Source organism: Leucopleurus acutus, assembly GCF_964270905.1.
Source record: "Leucopleurus acutus genome assembly, chromosome: 20".
NCBI lineage: Eukaryota > Metazoa > Chordata > Mammalia > Artiodactyla > Delphinidae > Leucopleurus > Leucopleurus acutus.
The window spans coordinates 53,961,459-53,970,574 of NC_139162.1; the positions used below are offsets into that span (position 1 = coordinate 53,961,459).

Below are 9,116 nucleotides of genomic sequence, written 5' to 3' on the forward strand. Positions count from 1 at the left end.
TTCAAAAAACACACATATTCAAATTGGTGTCAGAATCATACCTTCTTCTGGATGAGTTTCTTGTTATTACATTTCCCTCTTCTGGTAGCACTGCAAATTATGTACTTTAAGAAAATTATTAGTGTTCATTACGACACTAGAGATTACACATCACATGTAATTATTCTTTGTCAAATTCTTACGTTAATTAGTACTTCTGCACTTTCCTCTGACAATACAGTAGTCTTAGAGCACCTCAACTTCGTTTACCACCTTCTAATTTATGTACTGTTATTTTGTATTTTAGTTTTTTATGTATTTAAAACCTCCTAAGATATTACCATTATTGCTTACAAGACATTGCTTCTGGTTTGCCCAGTACATTGGTTTTTAAACTGAAGTGTGTGTACTCACAGGGTGTATAAAAACGTTTGAAGAGGTTCCTGAGCGCACACGGTCTAAAGGAAAGCAGTGCCCAGCGCCTCTCCTCCCATACGGTCCCTTTTGTATAATTGAGCTGCCTGAGAGTCTCCTGCTCCTGAGGCCTGCTGCGGGGATGGATCTCGTTTCCCTCATCTCCTTTGACAGTCACCGCACTTCAACTTCACGGAATAAAGGAATACCCCCACCACAGTCAGAATCTTAGCCTTTTTGGCCAGAGGAATAAAGTCATCTGGGGTAAAAATGGGACACTCAGCCATGCTGTGGGCATTGGGCTAAGGTGAGCGCCCAGGAGCAGCGTTAGCATCTGGGCCCAGAGGAAATGTACCCTCAGCTTGAATTTTCTCCTCAACCCACAGGTCCTGACTCTCCAGGAGCAAAAGAATCAGTAGGAGGAAGAAGTTACAGGATTTGGTATCAGCATTACTGGGGACACGCTTGATTGAAGACAGAACAGAATTTAGAGCAGATCCAGAAGACACAGCGACAGAACCTCCCTGTTGCCAGCTGTTTTCAGAAAACAGAAGAAAATGATCAAGGCCCAGGTGACTCTTGTTCTGTTTTATTCTTTCCTTTGTTCCCTGATGGATTTGTAGAGGCCTGTAAAAAATCACTTCCATTTTTCTGTAAAGTATAAATATGTGTATCTTTTGTCTGTCATTCATATATATATATACGTCAGACCTCTTTTTCTTTGTAGGAGTTTAGAGAAAAATATATCCCTTCTTAGGGAAGACTCTTTTCTTTTCTGGGATCTGTTTCTTCTTTGTTTTACCCCCATCTTGATTTTTGTTTGCAGAGTTTTCTTTTCCCTTTCTTTTCATATACATATATATATATATATATATATATATGAGAATGTGGTGTTTCTAGCTTAACAAGAAGATTTAACTTCTACACATTATAGAAACTTCTAATTGGATAAATGGATGGGTGGCTGACTACACAATTAGAGAATATTTTATTAGACATTTGCTTCTTCAATGGTTTATTAAAATAAAAACCCTGCTAGATATCTCGATGCAGCCTATAAAGTGGAAATGAGCAGAAAAACTTTAACATTTCTTCCATATCATCAAAAGGACATCACTTCATTAAACAACACTGTTATTCCAGGAAACCCTGACATTTGACGATGTGGCCGTGGACTTCACGTGGGAGGAGTGGCAGTTCCTGGCCCCTCCTCAGAAGGACCTGTACCGGGACGTGATGCTGGAGAACTATAGCAACCTGCTGTCTGTGGGTGAGGACGGCTCCCCTGGGTCCCTCAGAGGGTCCCCAATCAGTGGCCTTTCCTTTCTCAGCTTCTGAAAGCTCTGGAGTGTCTGTGATGCTCTGAAGCAATAGATTCTTAGCCCCTTACCCAGATACGTGGGTATATTCTCCCTTCTCCTGAGAGAAAAGCCTTTACCTTGTAGGTTGTAACATTGTTTTGTCCTCAAATGTAACGCTCTGCTGTCTTCACAGATCCCAAGCCCAATTCAGTGGGTCTAAATCTGCTGTCATTTCCCACGGATAGGTTTTCAAGCCAGCAAACCAGACATACTCTCCAAGTTGGATCAAGGAGAACCATGGACGATGGAAGATGAAATCCACTGTCGAACCCATTCAGGTGAGTGAGAGACCAGCAAGGTGACAGGTGTGGAAATCACACTGTAGTTGGTCAGAGAAGAGTCACAGCTGTGAGGGGGTTGGACGCTGGGTGAGCAGTGCCTCCGTGCATCTCTCTCCCGATGTCAGACCTCTTTTTCTTTGTAGGAGTTTAGAGAAAAATATATCCCTTCTTAGGGAAGACTCTTGTCTTTTCCGGGATCTGTTTCTTCTTTATTTTACCCCCATCTTGAGTTTTGTTTACATAGTTTTCTTTTCCCTGGATTCTCATATCTTTTCCTTCTTCTTCGTACACTTCTACCTCGTTTTCTATGACATTCCACCTTCCAAGGCCTCTCTCCAAAGAGAAAACTTTTGAATTCCTCACTGTCTTCAGATTACTGCGCCTTTCTGCTCCACGAGTAATGTTGATTTCTTTTGTCACATCCACCCCATCTTGGATGCCGGGCCCCAAGGTAGACTGGTCTTCACTGTGCCTTATTCCCGCTCTGAGGTTCTCCAAAGGTTTTGTTTTCCATTTTCTCCAATGATCTTTTAACCTTCAAAGTTTTCTTCATCGTAATAAGCTAAGCTCCTTAGGGTCACTGGAGAAGACTCCCAAACTGATCTCTCCCCAGTGTGCTCCACCACAGACTTGGCTTCTATATAACTTATCTTGATGGCAGCTCTCCTGAGTTCCCAGTAACTGCAAGGACCTAAGATCATCTTCCCTCCCAGAAAACCCTAGAAGTTTAGGTTTTGCCTTACTCCTGTGCATCCTCCATCCTGGCCATTCAGGCATTACCTCAAATGTCCCGCACCTGCAGAGCTCTCTTCTGTTAAGGGGTCTGCTGTTCATGATGAATTTTTAACTAGGAAAGTTATTTTAACATCCTACATTCTCAGTTCCAGCCTCAACCAGACCATAACTCTTGGCTACTTCGAATTAATTCCTTTGTGTATTTACTGATTTTGAACTTTCTTCTTGTTCACTGTAGACCTTACCATTGTATTCACTTCCTGAAAGCTTTCATTTCTTTCCCCTCATCTTCTGATAACATTAAGTCCCAGGTAGGGACTTCCCTGGCAGCCCAATGGTTAAGACTCCACGCTTCCACTGCAGGGCACGTGGGTTCAATCCCTGTTCGGGAAGCTAAGATCCCATGTGCCATGTGACACAGCCAAAAAAAAAAGTCCTAGGTAACCATGTTACCTGTCACATGACACAAAAATTCTTCTTTTAGTGATCACCATGACATATCATCTTGTTCACACAGAGATTTCCATCTTCTTTCCTAAACCTCCCAATCTGTTCCATACGTGTGATTGCTTTCTTGATTGATTCCTCTATGAATTATTTTTTTGATAGTCTAGTGTAAGCTGGAAGGTAACAGCAGTTGAAAAAACAAATAGACCAAGAGCTTTCATTCTAAGAGGACGAGACATCAATTTAATCAAAATTTAAAATAAATAATATGTCTAGGGGGTGAAACGTGCCGTGATGGAATTAAGTTGCATAATGGATCTCTCTGAGGTGCGCATTGTAAGTTAAATGTGCTTGGAGTTCTCTACTGCGTCATTTTCTTTTCTTTTTTTTTTTTTTTTTGTCTTCTAGTTTTTTCTTTCTTTCTTTTTCTGCTGTGTCATATTCTTCATTCCCCTCATGCAGACCAGCACAATGGATCCTTGGGGAGGCCTGTCTTCCTCCAGAATGAGCCCTGGTTTCCTCCACCTCTCTTCCTCTCCATCGTTCCTTCCCGCCAGGTTTTCCAACCTGCAGCTGTTTTCCTTGTGTCTATCTCTGCCCTGTAAAGTGGTTTTACCCACCTACAGTATAGGCTCCTTGAACACGAGGAGTATGTTTGCGAATCCCCAACACTAGCACCATTCCTGGTACACAGAGGTGATCAGTAAGGATCTGTGGAATGAATGAGTCCATCCCTCCCCAGTTTGGATGAGGTGGCCCTGCAACCTGTGGTCTCCTGCTCACAGGAAATTGCTCATATTTTACAGTATTTAGAAAGTAACCAAATCTGTATTTATTCATTATGACTGTTTTTTTCCAATGTATAAAGAACATTAAACATGGAGTTTTATTAACATTCATACCATAGGGTCATCACTAAAAAGACACCTCACATCAAAGTATTTTTAAAAATACCTTTATTCCAAATCTGAAAGATGGAGGAATTCATTCTTCTTCTCTTTCCTAGAAGGCTGGAAAGTTGATAATCACCTGCTGGAGCACTTACAAAATGAGAGCATGGAGAAGAGACTAGAACAATGGCATGAACAGAACCCACTGGAATATTCTGTTCATCGGAGCAGAACTCATTTTCTGTTCAGGCAAAATCATGGTATGTTTGACTTACATGGAAAAAGTATGAAATCAAATTTAACTTTACTTTCCGAGAGCAGGAGCTATGAAATAAAGAGCCCTGCTGAGTTTACTGGAGAAGTCAGATCCTGTCTCCATGCTGACAATGAACGGTTTCATACTGAAATTAAATTCCCCAAAAGCCAAAAACTCATCAGCACTAATTCCCAATTCATCAAGCATCAGAAGACTCAAAAAATAAAGAAATCTCATGTATGTGGTGAATGTGGGAAAGCTTTCATCAAAAAGTCTTGGCTCACTGATCACCAGAATCTTCATACAGGAGAGAAGCCCCATCAATGTAATCTATGTGGGAAAGCCTTCTTCAGAAAGTTCAAGCTCACTGAACATCAGAGAACGCATACAGGAGAGAAACCTTATGAATGCAATGAATGTGGCAAAGCCTTCCTCAAGAAATCAGGGCTCAGTGTCCATCAGAAAACCCATACCGGGGAGAAACCATTTATATGCAGTGAATGTGGAAAGGGCTTCATCCAGAAGGGAAATCTTATGGTGCATCAACGGATTCACACAGGCGAGAAACCTTATATATGCAATGAATGTGGAAAAGGCTTCAGCCAAAAGACGTGCCTCACAGCACACCAGAGATTTCACACAGGAACAACTCCCTTTGTGTGCGGGGAATGTGGAAAAACCCTTTCCCAGAAGACAGGTCTCATTAAACACCAAAGGACTCACACAGGAGAGAAACCCTTTGAATGCAGCGATTGTGGGAAAGGCTTTATCGAGAAGCCGCAGCTCGTTATCCATCAGAGAATCCATACAGGGGAGAAACCCTATAGATGTAGTGAATGTGGGAAATCATTCAGAGGGAAGTCAGTCCTCAATAAACATCAGAAAACTCACTCAGTCAAGGTGGAAAATCCTCCCTCAGAAGGTCACAGGTCCTCACAGAGCAGTGTTGTCCTCCAAGAGAAAAACCTGAATACAGTGACAATGCAAGTACCTTCTTTGGTCCCTCAGACATCAGTCAACATCAGTGGGCTCCTAGCAAACAGGAATGTAGTCATAGTGGGACAGCCTGTGGCCAGATGTGCACCCGCAGGAGAAAGCAGAGGGTTGGCACAGGAGAGAACCCTTATGAATGCAGTGAATGTGGTTGTGCCTTCAGTGGTCAATTATATTTTATTTTATGTCACAGAAAACCAGTAAGGAAAAAATTAAGACATTCTCTGAGGAAAAGGGTTGAGTGAAAATTTCTAGTTCATATGGTGGCTGAAAAGTATACACTGAGAGAAACTGTATAAATGCTGAGACTGGGAGCACGTGACCTACTCATCCAATTACATATATGCCTTGATACAGAGGCATAATCTGATGTTAACCCAAACACACAAACGTCAGTTGCTCTGTTGTGTCAGTTAAATAAATGAAAGAAACCTGTGTTCAACTAAGTGGAGGAAATAAGGAGGTGAATTTTTTAAACATAAAATTTGTTTCTGGAAGGTTGCTATGGAAGAAAAATCACAGGAAGGCTAATATTGGATTGGTGGGATATGGGGCGTGTATATATCAATTCAGTTTCCCCAGGCCAAGGTGAACAATGAATGTGAAACTGGGATGTCTTCCTTAAACTTTCAGAAGTTTATATTATGCAGAGGGACTAATGAAACAACGGCCTTAGACTGAGTCAGTTTGGTCTTTCACAGAGTATTTGTCAAATACATCCTTGGTATATGGTTCTGTTCCAAAAGCTGAGGATATTGTGGTGATCAGAATAGAGAAAGCTCATGGTCCCCTAGAGAGACCATTGAGGTAGTCGGATTATCTTTAAGTGGCATCTCTACACTGAAGCTAATTCAGTGAGAGGATATAAGTATCCATAGTAAGTGAAATGGACCTGGAGTAATTGGCTCAAGGGAATATGAATTTGTTGTTGAAGGAGCATATCATTTGGGAGTTGGGGAAGGAGTTAATAATGGTATTTAAGCACCATAGAACACAAATAAGTTTTATCTTTAATTTATTTTATTGAAGTATAGTTGATGTACAATGTTAATTTCTGCTGTACAGCAAAGTGACTCAGTTATATGTATGTATATATATTCTTTTTCATATTTTTTTCATTATGGTTTATCACAGAATAATGAATATAGTCCCCTGTGCTATACAGTAGGACCTCGTTGTTTCAAGTAAGTTATTTTTTATTTTTATTTATGTATTTATTTGGCCACATCACACGGCTTGTGGGATCTTAGTTCCCTGAACAGGGATTGAACCAGGGCCCTCAGCAGTGAAAGTGCGGAGTCCTAACCACTGGATCACCAGGGAATTCCCCAAATAAGTTTTTTTTTTAATGCCTATTTGTTATCTCCACGAGGAAATTACAAATTCCTTAATTTTAGTGGCTTTCTTTAAATTTTAATGTTTAAAAAATTGAAAACCAATAAGATGAAAAATCAGTTCTTCAGTTACACTAGTCACATTTCAAGTGCTCAACAGTCATGTGACTCGTGGCAATAGAATTGGACAGCACAGACAGCAAAGTGGTGAGACAATGCGAAGATGCTCTACCGTCATTTCCATTGTACCAGAAAGTTATATTGGAGAGTGCTGGTTTCCATGATTTTCGGTTTCCCAGCACAGAGGGGGGAAAAATAATTCTTATCAGCTCCAGATTTGGAAAGTGAATGAATAAACTAATGGGCTAATCAAAATGTATTCTGTCACTCAAGGGACAGTTCTAAGGACCAAAATTGACACCCCAAACTGTTTGAGGTTAGAGAGACTTAACTGATTATAAAGGGACAAAGCAGAAAAGGAAAATGATTCCTAGAATAAATAGAACAAATGCAAAATGAGAGCCTTAGTCTTTAAGAATGGTGGAGCGTATAGGGAGTGGGAGGAGGTGAGATCTTCTTGGAATGTCTTGGAAATGAATCCTGAGATTTGTCCACAGGCCTAACACCTGTGAAGAGTTGCCATTTAAAGATCCTGGCTCCTCTGTGACCTGCTGAATTGAGACAGGTGTCTTCTATCTCCCTCATTCCTTCCGGCTGTCCTCAAAGTGGGGTCTTTGCTTTCTCCTTTATCCAGAGTTCTTTCCCATGATCCCATGAGGATATAAGATCCCAATTACAAACAGTCCTACTCATAAAAGACATGGAAATTTGCCGTGTTGTGGCCCACTCAGAATTCAACCAAAATCCTGAGTCTGGGTAATTTACTCCTCCAGAAACGTTTTAAAGCACCATCACTGCAAATCACTGTTTCACACAGTGAGAAAACATCAGTGAGCAAAACAGGCAAAGGAACAGCCTTTATGGTGGACCATATAATCTAGTAAAGGAGAGAGATGGTGAGATTACAAAATATCAGGAAGTGATAAATCCTATGAGGAGAAATGAAGTCTAATAACAGATAGTAATTTATAGTAATCTGTAGGTAGTAATGAGGGAGATTCCCCCCTCCCCAGTGAAAGGCTTTCTGGATATAATTTGAGCCAAAACCGAAGTACTGAGGGGACTCACCCTTCAGAATATTTGTAACCAGAGAACATTCCAGGACTGTTTGTAATAATTGTCTATGACAAACTTCCTGCCTCAGATTCTCTGAGAAACGTAATGCAATTCCTGAGTCACACCCCACACCTCCTAAACCAGAACCTCTGGGGCTGGAGTCCCGGACTCTGCATTTTTAACAAGGGCCTGATGCACACCTAATTTTGAACATATTTGTCCTAAATCCTGGGCTACGGTCCCCATCACCACCCTCACATTATAATGGGATGGATTCAGGACAGAGAGTCTCCAGCAAAGAATCAGTCACGAGGGCTCCAGCAACCTGACCCTCAGCTCCCCTCCACTTCCTCTCCTATGACTCTCCACTTCCAGCCAAGTCATGGTCAGGCGGGCTCACTCCTGGAACTGATCAGTCGGGGCCTGGGACGGGCTGGTTGGGCTTCCCTGAGCTCTGAGGGCCACGTGCTGAGCTTACCTTTCAGAACTTGGCATCCCCAGGTAAAGGAGGCCCAGTGCATGCCTAAGCCTGCTTCCACACCCAGGATCCTTATGATTTCAATAAAGATCATCCTTCACCTCAAACAGTGGTTAGGAGTAGTGGGCAATGAAGTCATACTGCCTGATTTTTTTAAAGTATATTTATTTATTTATTTTCGACTGCATTTGGTCTTTGTTGCTGTGCCCGGGCTTTCTCTAGTTGTGGCGATCGGGGGCTACTCTTTGTTGTGGTGTGCATGCTTCTCATTGCGGTGGCTTCTCTTGTTGCGGGCACAGGCTCCAGGCATGCGGGCTCAGTAGTTGTGGCTCCAGGCTCTAGAGCACAGGCTCAGTAATTGTGGTGCACGGGCTTCATTGCTCCGTGGCATGTGGGATCTTCCCGGCCCAGGACTTGAACCTGTGTTCCCTGCATTGGCAGGCGGATTCTTAACCACTGCACCACCAGGGAAGTCCCATACTGCCTGATTTGAATCCTGCCGTGCCAGCCGTGAGCTGTGTGCCTCTGAGCAAGTTACTCAACTCACCTCAGTTTATCTTTAATATCTGCCTGGGTAGGTTTATTGTGAGAAGTAGATGTAGTTAAAGTAGTGCCTGCCAAATGCAATGAATAACAGTATTATCATTAGTCCTAGTGAGGGAGGACTTTCCTTTCTTTCCTCTTATCTTCTGGGTCCCTCCTTCATTCTTCATCATCTTCAACAATCACTTCTTCAGTGAAGCTTTCCCTCACTTGGCCAGGTTCCCCAATT

The 9,116-nt window shown here is 42.1% G+C and overlaps 1 protein-coding gene across 1 annotated transcript; it reads left to right on the forward strand.

The window, feature by feature from the left end:
• Positions 1-624: 624 nt before the first annotated feature.
• Positions 625-5,813, forward strand: LOC309976521 (zinc finger protein 350-like). The gene is made up of 5 exons (XM_082862145.1): positions 625-700; positions 780-965; positions 1,537-1,663; positions 1,940-2,032; positions 4,224-5,813. The coding sequence occupies exons 2-5, from the start codon at positions 951-953 to the stop codon at positions 5,558-5,560; spliced, it is 1,572 nt and encodes a 523-aa protein (XP_082718271.1). The 5' UTR covers positions 625-700; positions 780-950; the 3' UTR covers positions 5,561-5,813.
• The last annotated feature ends 3,303 nt before the right edge of the window (positions 5,814-9,116 follow it).